The sequence below is a fragment of the Sipha flava genome, unplaced genomic scaffold (assembly GCF_003268045.1).
Source record: "Sipha flava isolate LNK unplaced genomic scaffold, YSA_version1 268_pilon_pilon, whole genome shotgun sequence".
In the NCBI taxonomy this organism is placed as follows: domain Eukaryota; kingdom Metazoa; phylum Arthropoda; class Insecta; order Hemiptera; family Aphididae; genus Sipha; species Sipha flava.
The window spans coordinates 171,413-190,288 of NW_020272932.1; the positions used below are offsets into that span (position 1 = coordinate 171,413).

The following is an 18,876-nucleotide window of genomic DNA, read 5'->3' on the forward strand; positions in this document are numbered from 1 at the left end:
TTTTTTAAAGCATGGTTGAATATAAAATAAAAATTCTTAAGTGATTTTTTTGTCTAAGGATCGGTAGTTCCACACGCACAGTTTTATACGAAAGTAATGATTTTTATAAAAATAATTGTTTAACTGAAAATATTATTTACGGTATGTCCATCCAAAATAATAATAATCACAACAACAACGAAGAGTTTAAAGTTCGAAGAGGTTTGTAACATAAAACAAACCACTCAACCATTATAATATGATTTAGTTAAGACTCTCTGTTGGACCTCATTAATTACATTTCATTACATTATAATATTAAGACTTAAGTGCATAGTATGTATATCGTGAGTAATGTTTATAGATGTGTATACTAAATAACCCATGTATAGCTCCTGTACATGAAACAAAGAACACGAGATAACATGTTATGTATAATTCTACAACGTCAAACAATCAATCCTTAATCAATATGTATGTATAAACATTGATCGATTAAAACTATTTAGTAAGCTTACTTAACGACAAAATCTCAAAAAATATTAAAAATGGTTAAAAATCAATAATAAAGCTATAAAATCACTTTTTTTTTTCTATGAGTACATAATATTTTTTCTATATGTCTAGTTGAAAGTCATTTATACATATTTTGTATCACAATAATATATTTTGTTTGAAAAGCACATGTAATTGATATTATAATCATATGGAATGTAATTTTTATTATGAAGTGATACTTGAATGATGGTTATATTATAACCTTAGATCAGCTCCATAAATCAATGACGATAGGGGTTACGATACGCCGCATAGAATACAGGCACATGTATGTGAGTGTGTAACACCTGATCTTGATCTTGTTTGTGAATCTATAGATAAAATAAAATACTATTTACAATTTTTTGGTGGATAACCAATGGTTATGGTTATTAACCATAACCAATATTATTAATATTATTAATATTATTAACATAATAATATTATTATACAATATTATTAATATTATTAACTATATTGGGCAAGAGAAAATCGTTAGGGGTAAATCTACGGTAGAGAAAGTTGCTTTTTTAATATAAGTTATAATCTCCATATCTTATGGAGATTTTACGATTTTACGAGAGTTTTACGAGATTTTATAAGTATAAGTAATGGTTTTGTTGAAATAATAATCGTTCTTTGAGGGGCTCGTTCGTGTAAAAGTATGTGTAGCAATAAAAATAAACCTAATTTTTCTTTGGAAAATTATAGAATATAATACACAAAATAAAATAATTACTCGGGTAACATCTGAATTCTACATAAAAATATGGAACTAACCTTGGATCGATGACGGAATAATAATATTATTACGTTTTGTTTATTATATAACTAATAATATTATAAAATATATCGGTGTATAGCCAAAACTGTTTCGATTATGGAAAAACTGAATGCTATTAAGTGTCCATTAGGACGTAAGTAATAATTAACATTTAATATTTCGTTGGGAAAATCGCGTTTTGTTAAAAACCTTTTTTTGTTCTACCCATGCAACACGATTTCGCAGCGTGTGCGTCAAATCCATTATACCACCATACGTATAAGCTTTTAATATTTTAAATTCTAACGTCGTTGTTGTAAGCACTTCGTACGATATGAGGCGTACATAAATTATATTCATTACCACACAATTTTGTTGTTTGATACTGTATTTAATAATATTGTAACATATACGAGTACTATCATACACAATGAAATAATTGGATTCCACTCGAGATGTGATAAAATTAGGTTAGTCATCGTATTGAAATACCACTTACCGAATTTTTAATGCTAATTATAAAATACGTACACACGTTTTCAATCAGTGATTTTATAAAAATATATATTATGATTACTATGTGTCGTTAAAAAGTTTAAATTCTGAGTGAAACGAGAAAACTAATGGTTTTACCATGATGTGTGTTTTGTTGTGTCCGTGTATACGATTTCTACCAGAAAGATTGCTCCAATTCTTACCATCATGGAACATTTTTGATATGAATTTTTGGTTAATTATGCTTAATTAGAACATTAGAATGGGGTTATTAAAAAAAAGACCCTTTAGTTTTCTAAATAATTGCAAAAACAGACGAAAATTATGAAAAAAAAAAAAGTTATAATATTCTATGCATACCGGACGGTCTTTGACGAAATGGATTTTTTTTTTTATCGAAGCCGAAAAATTATGATCGTAAATATTTATATTTAACTATCACTAAATGCTTAATCACCGTTTAAATAAATGGTTTAATATTTAAAATATTCGACTTTTTTTGAGCTCTTAATAGATATTTATAAATTATACGTTTTCATTAAATGTTGATACAATTATTTTAATTTGACAAAAGATCTAAAAAATCTAACATAAATTCCCCGTATATATGTTAATATTTTACTGGTCAGTGATAAAAAAAAATTGAATTTTCTGTATTTATTGAATATAATTTTGATAAAATCACGAAAATCTGCAATATTTTTTTAATTAAGAATTTATAAAATTTTCAATATTTACACCTATCACTTGAATAATGGATACAAGATTATTCAATAAATTTTCTTAGTAGTTAATACAAATATATATATATATATAAAAAAAATAAGGGATAAGAAATAAAATGTTGATGAATTCAAGTATTTCGATGAATTAAGATTATACAATTTAGTTAATTTTAATTATAGTAACTCAGCATATTTGTTGAGTATTTATACAACCATCTTACAGACATTTCATGGTTTTCAAAAAAATGTAAAGACATTTTTTTTGTTTACACGAACTTAAAATATTTCTCAACCTCTTTCAATCGGGATACTCTTTTTCAAAAGCAATGATATAATTGGTTTTAAATTGAAAAAACTAATACAGCAATACCAATCATCCATTCTGATATTTCACTCGTTTTTTTATTATTGTTCAAATTCTATTTTTATCATACTATAAATATATAATTACTCGTATATATTACTAAGCGACGCTAACGAGTTTGGTGAATTCCCGATCAAGTGAATGAAATCGATTTTACGAATCATTACATTTTATTTATAAAATGTAAAATGACACGGAATAGTGTATAATAGATATTTATTTTTATTTAAACTAATTCAAGCGCTCATTATTGATTTCGCTATGCTCACCCTTTCATGTGAGTTCACATTCGACGTGGTCATTAAAACTAATCACACGTAGTAGCAAAATTTAAATTTTCAGCCCATTAAAAGGTTTTATTTTAAACTTTAATTAATAGTAACTTATCGATTAAAATATTTAAAGTAATTTAATTATTTTGTTGAGTCTAGGCACGAACATTAAACCGGTAATATTTCACATAGAAGGTCTTAACTACAATACCTTAATAATGTTTGTAATTTTAAGTCAGTATTTTTATACATTGTAAAATTGGTTATTTACTGTTTAAAATAAAATGCAAATAACATTGTTTGTAAGAAGTTAAAATTAGTGTTTGAAAAAGTTTTCGGTATAAGTGCCCATACTCAATATTTTTAATCAAATCCATCTTTGAAGATATTCGCTGTGAAATTCTATTTTTAAGTTAAAACTATATCTTACATCTTATTAATTTTATTTTTTTACTATTCAATCTGATCGATTAATTTACAATTATACTAACTAAAATACTTTAAAAATGAATAAATAGTTTGCAAATTTTACAATTTCCACTCAAACGTTTTAAAATTGTTCGTTTTAATACGAAATCTAAAATATAACTAAAAGACAAATATTTATGTTATTTATTATGTTGTAGTTTGTACAAATCATAAATTATTTCCTTATTCGCACAATATTTACCGTAAAAACTATAAGACATAATCCAATAATTGTTATTACAGTAATCAAAGTTAAATAGATATTCAAATTAAGGTACATATAGATAGAGTCAATTAGGTTATTCATTTTTTTTTTTTTTTTTTTTAATGTAATTATCATTGAAAAAAATGACGTGCCTATTTTATTTCTAATTATGAAACGTGATAAAATATAACAATTTACAACGTTTTCCTACAGTTTTAAAATTCTATAGACTAACAATTTTAATAAAATATTCTTATCGGTAATTTAATTTAAATTATTCAAATTGAACTTGCATTGTTTTTGATAAATTTATTGAAATTACCTTTTTTAAATTCCGTTTTCCATTTTCAACTAAATCCGTAGTACATATATATATATATATATATTTGTTGGAGTATTGTCTACGAAATAACCACTGTTTATGGCTGATTTGTAAGCTGATATTTACAATGTTAATTATTGCACAAATTAGAAAACTGATATGTTAATATAAGCAGGAAGAAGTTGTAAATATTATAAATCTCTTTGGCCTACTATGTTTGATGAATATAAAAAATATGTACAATTTATACGATGTTTTATTTAGATAAATAAACGGGGCTGGGCTGTGGTGAAGCGTTACGCAAACATTATCCATTGCTTGATAGATGTTAATGTAAAAGAGAACTATTATATCTTGCTTATAAATTTGTGAATATTTTACTACAAAAAAAATGCAGTCGAATACCTACATTTATGTAGTTAATAATATACGAGTAAACTATATCGGTAAGTACATGGATTATTTAGTGGTTATATATTTATGGGAGAGTAAAAATATATTAAATAAATAATTTATATATAGAAGTAAATAAACAAGTAAGTAAATAAATACATTTTTAGTCTGGGTTGTTATTATATTTTTAAATTACGACCGATTTTGAATTAAAAATTCATCGTTAGGTTTGTACAGTCAGGGCTGGGTAGTGTCTTAGATACTGGCATTAAAGATACGTATCTTTTTAAGATTAATGGTACTAGATAAAATCTAATGTTATGTAATAATAATTATTAATAATTTAGATTAAAGTTTTTCACGTCGAAGGCATTCATTTGATAAATTAATAATGTATACAATATTTGCTCATAATAAAGATTATATTTAATATAATCTTTATTATGAGCAAATTTTGTAATCAGTAAGTTATATAAATCCAGTTTATTGGCAGAATGTTTCCTTAATTTTATGGCGCTAAACATTTATTTTGGACTGTATGACTGTATGATGATCGGTTATTCTTATTATAATACTACATATCATTTTTTTTAAATTTAAACAGATAAAAGTTAATAAATAAAAGTTGTTATTTATAAAATATATTTATATTATTTTTTATTGTACCTAATGTAAATGAATAAACAAATAAATAAACACATAGAGTACTGATTTTATTGACTTATTGTATGTATATTTGGTGATGAATATTTAATTGAAACTGGTCGTACTTTACAAATATAATAATATGCCTGGATAACCATAAGCAAATATATATATATATATATATATATATTCTTTTTTTTTTATTTATCAATAAATTTACGAGTATTAAAAATGTTCTAATATTTAATTTAAATTCAATTTTTTATTATTTTATTAATTATTATTTTATTAAACTGGCTGTTTAATATTAGAAAATGTTTATTGATTTTATGACATGACTTACTACATACTCGATAGATGCGATTAGTTAAACTTTGGTGAAGACGATCTTTTAAAAAGATTAACGAAATTATTGCCTTTTTCTGATGAATGAAAATGGTTGACTGGAGCATCAAAGTACCAATCATGTACTATACTATGAATCTATCAAATCAAGTACAATTCTACTATCCGAAGACAGACAATTTAAGATCATTGTGTATTACTATGTATATATATATATCCGTAAAGAGATATTTCTAAAGACATGAAGGTGTTTCATTGAGTTTTATTTATTTTAGTATAATTTTATTATTCTTTTGATTGTAAAAACGTTTTAAAAATACGATTCGCTACGTCTTTTGTACAATACTCAACCGACCGAATAAAATAAACGTATGAGAAATAATATGATAATATTTTACAATACAAAGGATTATACTTGTTAAAAACTTATTATAATCAGAGTTATTGTGTACACGAATAAATGTAGTCGGCGTTAGTGTATTTGCGGCAGCGTATTGGATGTTTTTTTAACTATTTTATTGTTCGAGAGTTATCATTATCTTACCTGACTTTTCGAAAAAAAATTGTTTGGAGAGCGAAAGGAATATCATAATTCTCGTGCTTGTCAAGGAAATCAAATGAATTTGTTAAGGAACACGTTAGGCAATAAGTATGTGAGTAAAATATATATGTGTCAAAGCTCTATGTAAGATGCCTGGATACCTGTACCATATCGAGAGATAAAAAATACATGTGATTTACATAAATAAAAATATGTACGAATTACCGAATGATGGTTTGTATATTATTTACGTGCTCAATATTCCTAACATTTCTAAATCCTTTGAGTAGACTATAATTAATATATTTCTCCGTAATTACAGTCTGTTGTCGCCATCATTACGTCAAATAAAAACATGTTATATACAGTGAATATACCATGTTTTTTTTTAGAAATAATGCCTCCATGAAAATAATTTTTTTTGGCTTTATTAAAACATGTTTCTTGGATTTTATAAATTATAAATATATGGCTACAACATGTTTTTATTTAGATACATATATAAATAATTTTAATAATATAAAATGGCGAATTCTTAGTTTATTAAAAGTATTGATACAAAGAGGTAAAAAAAAAGTACAATACACAATAGCGTAAAGATAATTAGAACTAAAAATTAAATATATATTGTAAATATTATAAATATACTGTACAAAATATAAAAATAAATGTTATTATCATCAATACACGGAGAAAATATTTTGTTTTATTTTCAAATATAATATTATGAAAAAAAGAAAGCATGTACCATCGTCCGATTAAAAAATAATTTTTTTCAGGGTATTCTAATAGCGTAAAAGAGTAAAAAATAAAAATGAATCACGTGTTGATTTACGAATTAATAAGTATTTATCAATAATAATATTCTCATGATTAAATCTGATGCTTTTCGTTCAATGGACCGCCAATTAATTTCTTTTTCAATAATTTTCTTTCGCTGATCAACGGTAGTAGTTTTTTTTTTTTTTTTAAAAAAATCGGAAGTACTATAAATAATATACCATTTATATGAATCGTAAATCCATTGAAAGACGCATTTCTTAAAATGAATAATGTCTTCATAGCAAACAGTTAGGTTGGTTTTATGTTAAATTGAAGATTGGAGTGTCTCTGCCATTTATAAATGTATTATTCGATACACTAAAACGTTAGATCAAGTTGTATAAAATCATACATATTATCATATAATAAATTTGTTAGACCAAAATATGTGATGAAAAAAATTAAAATAATTGATTTCTTTTGACATACAGTGGATTCACCGTTTTTTAGAATGCTTATATATGATGAATCTTAACATTGCAGATTTTTATTCTTCCAAAGTTGAGTGAATTGCGTTTGTTCTAAAGTTTTATACTAGAAAGATTATTTCGCGAATAACAAACAGTAATAGTTTGTTACGCTTTTATATAATGGAATTAAATCACGTTCGTATACCAGATGCGTCCACATTTGGTTTATTTCTTTCAAGGAGACAAATTTGTTGTAAGGATAACCTTTTCTTGACATAACCATCTTCAACTCAACAACTCTTCGCTGAAAAAAAAAAAATTGATATTTTAAATACTTTGTTAATTGAGTTAATAAAATAATATTTTCTATTGCAATAGTCGTATTAAAGACATGTTTACAAAAAAAATTGTTAAATAAAACACAATTTCAAGTTTAGCTCTCAAATTAAGAATTAGATAACCAAATTGGAATGCAAGTATAATTTTATATTTAATTATGTGTTATAATTTCAAATAGTTAATGATCTATTATTTGTTAAGTATAATATTTTAGCTACAAATTACATATTATCAAGTTATTTTAACTGCAAATTATAACACAAATTATACTAGTTTTGGTATTTATAGGTAAAAAAAAATGAAAGAAAACTATTTCAGCACACAATCATAACTAAAATAGATGATTATAAATTTATGAGTGAGATCATGTACATAACATTTCATTAAAAGGTTTCAATAATTTGAATGGTATAAAATAAGAAATGCTATCAATTAATTGCATTGATTACTGATCATTTTTACAATAATAAATGCATAGCATAATATTATTGATTATTATTTATGAAACTATAAAAAATATACCTTAACTGATGGAAATGGATAAAAATATTTGTTACAAAATAATTTTAAATCATTAAAATATATTTTATATGACGTGTTTCATAGAATTACGTATTATAATAAGTATGATAAAAATATAATGCATTAAAGTATAAAAATGTGTGTATCTTTTTAAGTTTATTTCCTACATTTTCCGTAAATATGCATTTCCTATACCTACTACATTTAATATTTTTAATTAAAAACCAAAATTCTTTACAATTCACTATTTGATACATGGGTGGACGCTTCGTTTTACAAACTATTTCAATCAGTTTCAAACGCTATTCAGAGGAGTGGTTGATTCTGTGCATTTATACCCGGTCATTGACAAAGTATATTTAATTTCAACTATTTACACTTAGTTTTCGTCAATTTATGGTATACATTTTCAAATATTCTACGTGATATATCGTTTTAATTTAATTTAAAATCCTCTTATGTATATACTCTTGAACGAGTTGGTAGTAATTCAATAATTGAAAAATCTTAGTGGAGAATAGAAAATAATTTATTTTTCCTATCGTGACCATGAATTTTATATAATGGTATACCATTATAAAATAAATAATATATGATATATATATATATATATATATATATATTATATGCATTATATCTATAAAGTTAGTATACTGTGAATTTGACAGGTTTGTTTAATTTTTATAACATTTACATACCGTTTACAACACACATTTCTTGTGAATGACAGGTAGTTCATTTTAGATCATAATGAGACTTACAATGGACAGTCATGTAGATTCAGTGGTATTTATAAATTCTACCTTTGTTTTTCATTTTTTCATTCAGTAAATGGAACTTCCTTTCTACTCGTATTCGTGAAGATGTAAAAAAAAACATTTTCCAAATGGCACAGTGTGTGCAATTTCCATATCAATTTGATTTTCCCAGCGTTTTCACCAAATCCACTTCCTTTATATACTACAAAAAGAGCTTTGTACTCTAATCTGATCATGTCATTAAATACAATCATATATACTACAATATAGCTAGTCTAAATGCGATAGCGAATATTTTTGATGCAGCCTACATTTATGCGTTTAATCCTTCCAAACGGTAAAGTTTTATTTTCATTATTATTGTTAACATAAATGTTAAATTGTTAACGAATAAATCAATTTCATATAAAATAGATCAGTACACATTTTTTTAGGACTATATTTTAAACACTATTGTATTAAAAAAATAAAACGCATTTTAAAATATAGTTAGATATAAGTCTAATTTTGATATTTATAAAATAGTAAATATATTCGTATTATCACCAAGATTGTGAAAAAAATGTTATTTATAATATTTTATGTATTTATATAAAATGTTACAGTACATCGTTGGTTTATTAATTTTTTTTTTTGATGTTATAAATAACAAAAAAAAATAAAAAAAATTTTTTCAACATGATTTTGAAATTATATACGTTTCTCTATAATTTATTGGGTATAACTACAGTGTTCTAATACACATGTTTTAAGTACCTTGGTTTAGAAATTTGGTCAGCATTTTTTTTTAAATTTAAAAAAATTATGATAAAGAATAGAGGTAAATCTAATTTTTTTTCATCTTAATTTGACCCTTTCATAACCTATTCTATCATAAAATTTAATTTCTTAAAATATTTCATGAAAAATGTATGCATTTAGTTTTTCCTTTCATAAATTAGATACTGTTATAATTTATTGTAGAGGTAGTTTATTTTTCGATTATTTTAGGGTCTACTATGTATTTATTTTTTTTTTTTCATATATTTTGAAATGCAAATTTTAATAATTTCACTATGTTAGTGTTACAATGCATTTTAAATTCTGTTGACAATTGTATTAAGATTTAATAGTTTTAGATTTAATGCATAATGGAATTTTTTTTTTTTTTTTGTTACAAATATGTCATTTATATATTTCGAGTAATGAAAGAATACAACAATCTTGAAGTTGAAAAATAGTCACGGAAAGTATTCTATTAATGTAATTTTGCGGCGATAAGCCTTAAAAGCCTGTAAAAGCCTAGAAGAAGAAGAAGAAGATTTTAAAATTTTCTTTGTTGTTTTTCATGACTGAAAATATCATTGAATATCGTACATGACTCCTACTTGTACGGTTGGTCACAATCACTAATGGCAGCAATATACTTAAAATGTTCAATCAAATGACTAATGTGATACAAAATTAAAATAATAACATGGATATTAATTAATACTCATGGTGTGTAGGAGCACCGCCTTACCTTTATTCAAATAAACAGTACTGATAAAAAAGTAATTACATGTTATACAAATAAGAAGACGTCCTGATAAAATAATGAAATAATATTGAATAGTAATAATAAAATATAACTAATACTTTAAAAAGTAGATGATTATAATTACAAAACAAAATAAAATATGATAAAAGAATAAAATAATACAAATATCTGTCCTTAAGTGACAATAACTGTGATCAATTGGACCCGCTTCAAGGCATATTCAATTTCAAACCACGTGCTCACGTGTATAAAAGATGGCGAAAAAAGTTATCGAGCGCAAAATAGATGGACCCCCCCCCCAAAAAAAAAAGAAAAAGAAGAAAAAACACCTCAGACACGGGGACTTCTCGTGTCATCTCTCCGTATTAAAACACAACAGCCCACGTTTCAGCGCACACTCGCCGTGTAGACTTTATTATTAACAAGTCTAAAAACCCATTTCCGGACCGATGTGTGCAGGGAGGGATATTGCAAACGATAAGATGGAACAATCTAGATTTCTAAATTGTTCTCGCACGGGTTTCTTTGTATATTAAAGAATCTTTAAAAATACTGAGTTTCTTTTAAAACAAATGAGTAATTTTTTGAGAGTTGAAGTTTAATAAATCATTATTTTGATGTTCTGTAAGTATTTATATATTTACCTAAAATATATCTAATAATTATTTGAATTTCTTTAACATTTTTAATATAATTATAAAATGTATCCAAAATAAAAAACTCTTTTACCAATTTGACTTTCTAACTTATAAAATGCACTTGCCACAGTAGTTCATCCGATTTCTATTTGTAAATAGATTTTTTCCCCCATCGAAGCCAGTTAAATTATTCTTATCTAAGAATATATATTTCGGATTGATATGGGATATACAATTTAGTCTAACAGTAATCTACGATTTTAGCTTAGACTGAATTGCACTTTCTATAATTATGTGAATATTCAGTGTATCTACTGTAAATGTTCGTCAAAGTGAGAATATCGTCGTTATTGAAGGATTCATCGGGTCACGTAAGATGCTAGGACATATGGCCGAGATCTATTTTCGTATTAAGCTATTATAGTTATACCGACGAGTTGTATTATATATTTTAAATTACTGTGTGGGTGTATTTATTGAACGATTCGAACAAGAATCGTTTTACGTTTGTTTCTACATTTTATAAACATATACAGTCTGTTATTTTTCATGAAAAGTAAATCTTATACTTTCAAACATTCAAATTTGTTTTTAAACAATAAAAAGACAAATAAACACACGTGCGCACGCGCGCGTGCACATGAAATCGGAATGTGTATGGAGATGAATCGATTCGGGATGACGCGCATCGGCATAAAAGAGCTTTTGTTTGTTTGAAATTTTTTATTTTAAATCCGTGATTTCGAATCCTGTTGACCAAGAGCTTAGAACATGTCAAATATATCGTTATTGACATTATGTACAGAACCCACGCACGAATGAATTTGAATCGAAGCGTAAAAAGATTAGTATTTCGGCCGACTGACGTCACACTTCTGTGGTAAGGTACAGGAGCGTATGTAATTTGCGCCACATCTAAAAATTAATTTTGGTAATTTGTGCTTTTTTTTAAAGTTGTAATTTGCGCTACATAAAATTAAATAAAAGGGCATTAAGTAATCTGCGCCATCGAGTACCTATAAAAATGTAATTTGCGCCACTTTAAAATTACTAAATAATTTTTTTTAAACAAATTAAAATATTGTATTGTTAACCATTCCATTGGCCAATCAAGTTCATTTTAATAGAAAATTGCTTATAGCCTTTTGAAATTCTTCAATTGTTTTTGGTAATATTTGGTAATATATTATTTTTTATTTTAATACATATTTCGTTAAATGTATGTGTTATTGAAAATATTATATATTACGTAATTCAATTGGCTTACTTTATTATAGCATACAATTAGGTTTCACGTTCATCACAAAATTAAAATGGGGCCGTTCATATGACTTTTTAAAGGCTGTATACGAACTGGGTCCCAGTATAATTTTTGTATGACGAATTGAGTCCTGGGTTGTTTTAAGGTTTATAACAATTAAGTCCCGTGAAATTAAGATAAAAAAACATTTTCTTTCCCATTTTTATATATAATTTCTACAGGTACGGTTAAAATACTTATTTTTAATGACATTTAATGAAATAAAATTATTTATATTACATTTATGATAAAAATCGGTTATTTGGTATATTATATTGGTATAGAATATGAATAATCAATATGGATTTTAAAAATAAAAATAATCTAGTATACAATTTAAACTATCTGTGAAAATGCAATCATTGAAGTATGTATCATAAACTCATTTTGGAATAAATTGAAATTAAATTTGAGTCACATGTGTCTGTATTTATGAAGAGTTGATATACAGTTGTCTATAATACCTAATTATGAATAATTTAAAACATCAACTTAGGAATAATGCAATGTAAAAGAAAAAATATTTATATTATATAATTTAGTTATAGCTTTACATATTACGTAACGAACTCCACCGCCAATACTACTTAAACTGCCTCAATGAGCAAATTTAATAACCAATTTTAATAAGTATTCGAGATTATATTATTAGCGTTTTAAAAATCAATGTTCATATGCATTGCGAAAAAGTGACGGGTTGTTGTTGAAGATTTCGTAGAAGAAAAAAAGTGAAATAAAAAACACATATTTGGTTTTATTTTGTGTACAATTTTATTACTAATTGACAGTATATATTGTGGTGCAGAAAAGAATACACAATAATTATACAGTTAAAAAGTACAAGTTCAAATATCGGCACATATAGTCGCTCGTTTCCGAACATACAAACGGCAAGAAGGAGGATGGCAAAAATCACTACGATACTGATATAAATGTTGCGGTACGTAAAGTCGGAAGTGAAGAGTAAAAATGACAACAGTTAGACGGAAGGGATGAAAGCGGTTATTGCGATCACTGGTATTGAGGTTCGGGTGTGCTGGGCAGAGATGCCAAAAGTCTGAGGGAATCTTGAATTGCGACTGGGATTGGTGGTGGAGTCGGCAGATGGGATCCGTACGGCTGGTAACCGTTTTCGTCGGCGATGTATCCGGTTTGGATTGTCTGTCCGTCCGGAGATACGTAAGCCACACCACCTTGGATCACGGAAACGGGCTCACCGAGTGGTCCTGCCTTGAAGGAACCGACCTGTTCCTGTCTGATTCCGTTTTCGGTCTGGAAACTATAAACATAGGAAAAACATTAGACCCAATTACAGAATGATCGGACCGTTTACGCAAGTCGTATCGCACATACGTGGGAAATTTCAACGATAGATACGACTTTTGTGAGTTTAATTATTATTATTTATCGGCTTACTACGAGGGATACGATACATAACTAGCTACTTTGCTCGAACACGGTATTCGATTGAATTCTTAACCAACGCCTTCGCGACAGTCATGCCTGTGGCGGTTCACCGAATAAGAAACCAGTATATGCAAAACGAGCGGCGTCGTTACGTGAACGATTGGCCGGACAAATTTCTAACGATGACTGCTTTTACAAATTACCATATTTGACCGAATGTCAAGTGACAAGTTCGACGATCACGAAAACGTAACAGAATCTCTCATTCGTACAACGCGAGTCGGAGCTCATCCCGGCCGGTACGATTCGATGCAGCGAAGTCGAACGAGTATACTCAGATATGATACGTTTTGGACTGGGTTTTATTTCGAAAAATTATCACTTACTTGTTCTTGAAGGTTCCGTCGGGGTTCAGCACTGAATCTTGGGAAACGATGGCGGCTTTGGACTCCGGGCTCTGCGGGTATGCGCTGACTGCGGCGGTTGCCAACAGCAACGATGATAGGACTAATGTGACCTGTGTGTAAGACAACAAATGAATATGTAGTGCGACCACGGACGATTTTATTAGTGGCAGTGTTGGTGGTGGTAGTGGTGTTGGTGATGGTGGAAAAAGGTTTCGTTACGAACACAGATCAAAGCTCTTACCTGCATTTCGACGGAGATTGACGGCGTACGGTGACAAGATCGAGAGTTACTGTGATCCCCGTTGAGTGCACCGCGATGTGTAGTGAAGATGGTCTCAGACGCGGTCCTATATATATGCGCACGTGCGCTTAGATGAATCTGCTGATCGCGACAACCGTCCCTTGGGTGGGGGAGGGGGCGTACCAGTTTATTCGAGTGCAACAATAGGCGTCGGCGTGATCAAAGATGTAAAAGGTTACTATATAAATGTGTATATGTGTGTATGTGTGTGTGTGTGTAATGTTAAAACGTAACTCGAAAGCTGTCCGACGACATTTATGGCACCCCGTGGAGGTTACGACACACGTGTTTCGAAAAAAAAAACCGTTTACAGCATCACGTCGAAATGGCGATAATTATTCGATGGAATAAAAACGACTTCGTTTTTTTGTTAACACCGCCCGTTCGATTGTGTAATGTAAAAATATAGTAGATTCTCGATAATCCGACAGATATAAGACCAGAGAATTGTTGGATTAAAAAAAAAAAAAACGTAGAATCAATAGAATTTCACATAAACTTATTGAAAACATTTAATTAATTTTATTGAAATTTATAAATAATAGGTACATACATACATACAAATTTACGGCACACTATGAATTAATTAATTTATGGTACAAGTTCAAAGAAAAACGTTATTATTTGATTTTTGTTTTTAATTCCTAAATAGCCTAACTAACTGCATTTCGTAGCCCGTTAAAAATCCTACCTCTTATATGTCTCAAACTGTGTTGCATTCGTTACCTGTGATTATGCTAGCAGATTCAGATATAATAATTTATTTCGCACTAATTATTATTATTATTGAAACTAATAGCAACATTATAAATAAAACATTTTCATCATAAATATCAAAATGTTTGTTTGAGCACCTCCCGTGTTTGGGCCTGTCAGTTTTTAACTCAGCCTATCTTCTGCCTATAGGTCTAATATATCTCTGTACCAAATTTCATCGCAATCGGTCCAGCCGTTTAGGAATACATAAAGGACAAACAGTCAAAAATCCTTTTTTTAAGACAACATTTTAATATAAAATACTACAAGATTACTGGACATATCGGGTTATCGAACGGCCGGATTACCGAGTATATGTAGTAATGTGCAGGAATACGATGCTGCAGAAGTTCAATAGTTGCATAATAATTATATGGGTTGCATATTTTATTTGCAAACAATATTGTCCATAGGAATTATTTAACAATTTTTGTCACGTCGGTCACCCGTTTATAATGTATGGAAAACCTTTTTTTTTTCCTTAAAACTTTTTATAACATGTATTACATTTATTATAATTTCCTAAAAAGTGGTTTCCATAAAAACACGGACAAGGATACGGGGACTGAATGTTGAGCAATCGTCTACCTTCGCTCATCTTGGCACGTGCTAGTTGTTCTGTTATTCATTTAAATTTGATAACCATGATAAATAATAGCATTCGAAGAATCTGGACGTCGTAGTTAATTTATCAACTAACCGTGCAACGTTTAAATTCCAACTGTCATTATTTAATTAGAGTGCTGTTATGTATTATAAAACTATAATTCGAATTTGCATTTCATACATACAAATAAATACTTACAAAACTATAACAAAATATTTTTTATCTAACTACGTTTTTTTTGTTATTATTATTATACTTATTATTTTATACGATGAAGCTAATATTGGTATAATCTATCACTGGTAAGTGATTAAATTAAAATAAACACGCTATTGAAATGAACAAATGAGACCATCAATTTAAATCGATTGACAGTCCCAAACTATAAATAATTTATAATTCGCCTAATTGCTGTAAAATGTTGTATTACATTTTATTTTGCTCTTGATTCTTATTAAACAATATTCATGGTGAAAGAGAATACTTTTGTTAAAGTATAGACCAAATATTTATTTCTATGTGTATCCCATTTTTTTTTTTTTTTTTTGCTGGAGATGAATGTCTTTTCTATTTATTTAATCATATTTTTAATCATATAAGAATGTACAATTTAATGTTTTCTTTTTAATTTTCAGATATTCCACAAGATGTGAACTTTAAAAATGGCATTGCACGGGTAAGTGTTAAAAACAGATTTTTTAAATATTTGATTATGTTTAGTTTTTTTACAAAAAAAAAGTAAAAAGATATATTTTTGTACGAATACGGGATACAAATGAGCGAATATCAATTAAAATCCAAGTTAACGATCTCGGATCACATATTTAAATCAAACTGTTATATCATTTCCAAGATATACATATTACACAACCTTAAAATTCAAGGTCACCATGGTGGTTGGGAGCGTAACATATCCAATAATTTATAATACTATATTCCGGTTTTAGTCGGTGATGAAAATACAGGTTAATTTTCATCAAATACATCTGGGAATTCAATAATTCAAAAGACTGCTGCAATTCGAGCGTTATTATATTTTACTTTTTGCTCCCTAAATTACGAACTATATCATCAATAAAAACAGTAATATAACAGTTTCTGAGGTAAATTGTACCGATAATTTAAGTGCTCATTGTAATTGTTTATTTTAATTTAAATCGAAATCAAATAAGGAGATATTCAAGCTAGCACACTTTATAGAATTTTTGACCTCCTCCTCTTATCTTACGTTGAAGTTTTTTATAGACTCTCGCCACTCCCCCCCCAAATAATATTTTTCTTAATGGTGAAATTATTTTCTTCAGTTATCAAAATAAATATAGTACTTAATACGATTAAATACGATGACACATCTTCGATGCTGTCGATAATTCATGGTCTTCTGTTTTTTTCACGCTTTACATTAAATCTTGATAGACAAAATACTGACATCAAATTTGAGATTTAGTTCTCTTTTCTCATGTAAGATAATGTCAGTTTTCTCAAACCCCTCCCCTCTACTTTTCTGACATAATACTTTAATAGCCCACAATGTAGTGAATTTATGTTTGAATTTTAACTGTTAAATTAACAAAAAATAAAACTATCAAGGACAACAGTTAAATAAATTTGTTTTAATAACAAATTATAAGCATATGGAAACATTACAAGCAGTGATTACTTTGTACATTGTTTGTTAAATGCTTGTCACAAATTTTTTCAAAATAATTATTTTAAAATAATAATAAGTCAATATTATATAAATGTTTATTGGACTAACTTTATATTTTTGTATTTATAAGATCTATGTTTATATTGATATTACCGGGCACGGAGGTTTTGGCGCCACTGTCGGCTGCTGTTTTGACGCTGAACCGGTTTGAGGCTGATCTTTTTGGCGCCACCAGTTTGGCGCTGCTATTTTAAAAAAGTGTGCATTTGACAAATATATATGAGAAAGCCTCTATAAAATATAAATCATGAATTATAAAAATTAAAACAATTTATTTATTTTATACGAATATAACTTATTAAATAATATATACTTTTATTTAATAGACTAAAAAATCATAAGAAAAAAGAATAATACTCCCTCATATTTATAAAAAAAATTATATTTTGTATTATCCTAATAAAGCTTTGGTCTAAAGTTCAATTACAATTTTATTTTCGTATCATTTTTCTGAGACAAATTATAAACGACTGGTTTGACATTGTGGGTACGATGTAGGAATGTACGAATAAATCGAATTAATCTTAATCAGTTATTAGGACAAACAAGATAGCTATACAATAATTAACAACATAAAATAATAAACTTTAACACTACTATTGTTATTAGGACACTACATTTAATGCCTTTTCACAATTCAACTTGTTACATCGTTTATTATATTCGCATGTTTCATCTATATTTTTCTAATGAATAAATTTTTAAAATTGTGGCGACAATCTAACGGGGTCAAAAAGATCAGCATTAATACGGCAGCGCCAAAACGTCCAAGATAGTGATATAACATATAGTAACCAGTGGCGTACGTAGGGGGGGGTCCAGGTTCAACCCCCCCCCCCAGGTCATTGATAACGTGTAATATATTCGTAGTTTCATTATTACGCTTTGAATTTAAAATATTAAGATAATACAATAATTATATTGATAGGTGTTTGAAAAGTTTTGTTAACTATATTGTTCTTATATTCCAATAGCTATTAATTTACTGTAAAGTAAAAGTAAACTGTAAATTGTTAAAAAAGTTGTATAAAATAATATCGGTTTGTAGCAGTTATTTATCTTATTTATCTGTGTAACGAAAAAAAAAAGATAACGATTATTTTTGTTAAACCCCCTTCAGAGCAAGATCGAATGTACGACACTGACAGTAACTATAGTTTAATGTCATACTGTTCTAATACATCTTCAAAGAAACTTCAAGTAACTTTTAACTGTATAGGAGTTTTATTATTAGATTTTATTATTTCATTCTTAAATCAAAATATAGTGTCCAGAAAAATCCATTATTTTTAATAAAGCGATCAATGTACGAAAAAATATTATAT

The 18,876-nt window shown here is 27.4% G+C and overlaps 2 protein-coding genes across 3 annotated transcripts in view; one reads left to right on the forward strand and one right to left on the reverse strand.

Moving 5' to 3' along the window:
- The window catches only part of LOC112685161, a 68,298-nt gene that overhangs the window by 27,531 nt on the left and 21,891 nt on the right, over window positions 1-18,876 (forward strand). Inside the window, exons 1-2 of one of the 2 annotated variants that reach the window (XM_025556951.1) lie at window positions 16,097-16,142; window positions 16,476-16,516. Coding sequence is in view for 1 of the 2 variants with exons in the window: in XM_025556950.1 (XP_025412735.1) it covers window positions 16,476-16,516 (41 nt within the window). In the remaining variant the exon portion in view is untranslated. Of the gene's footprint in view, window positions 1-16,096; window positions 16,143-16,475; window positions 16,517-18,876 lie in introns of those variants that run through there. The other variant, XM_025556950.1, reaches the window with a different exon arrangement.
- LOC112685162 (endocuticle structural glycoprotein SgAbd-4-like) lies at window positions 13,110-14,529 on the reverse strand. The gene is made up of 3 exons (XM_025556952.1): window positions 14,418-14,529; window positions 14,156-14,286; window positions 13,110-13,641 (listed from the first exon to the last, which is right to left on the reverse strand). The coding sequence occupies exons 1-3, from the start codon at window positions 14,421-14,423 to the stop codon at window positions 13,374-13,376; spliced, it is 405 nt and encodes a 134-aa protein (XP_025412737.1). The 5' UTR covers window positions 14,424-14,529; the 3' UTR covers window positions 13,110-13,373.

Coding starts and splice junctions, on each gene's coding strand:
- LOC112685162 (XM_025556952.1), bottom strand. Junction 13,642..14,155: donor GACGGAACCTTCAAGAACAA/GTAAGTGATAAT, acceptor CTATGTTTATAG/TTTCCAGACCGAAAACGGAA.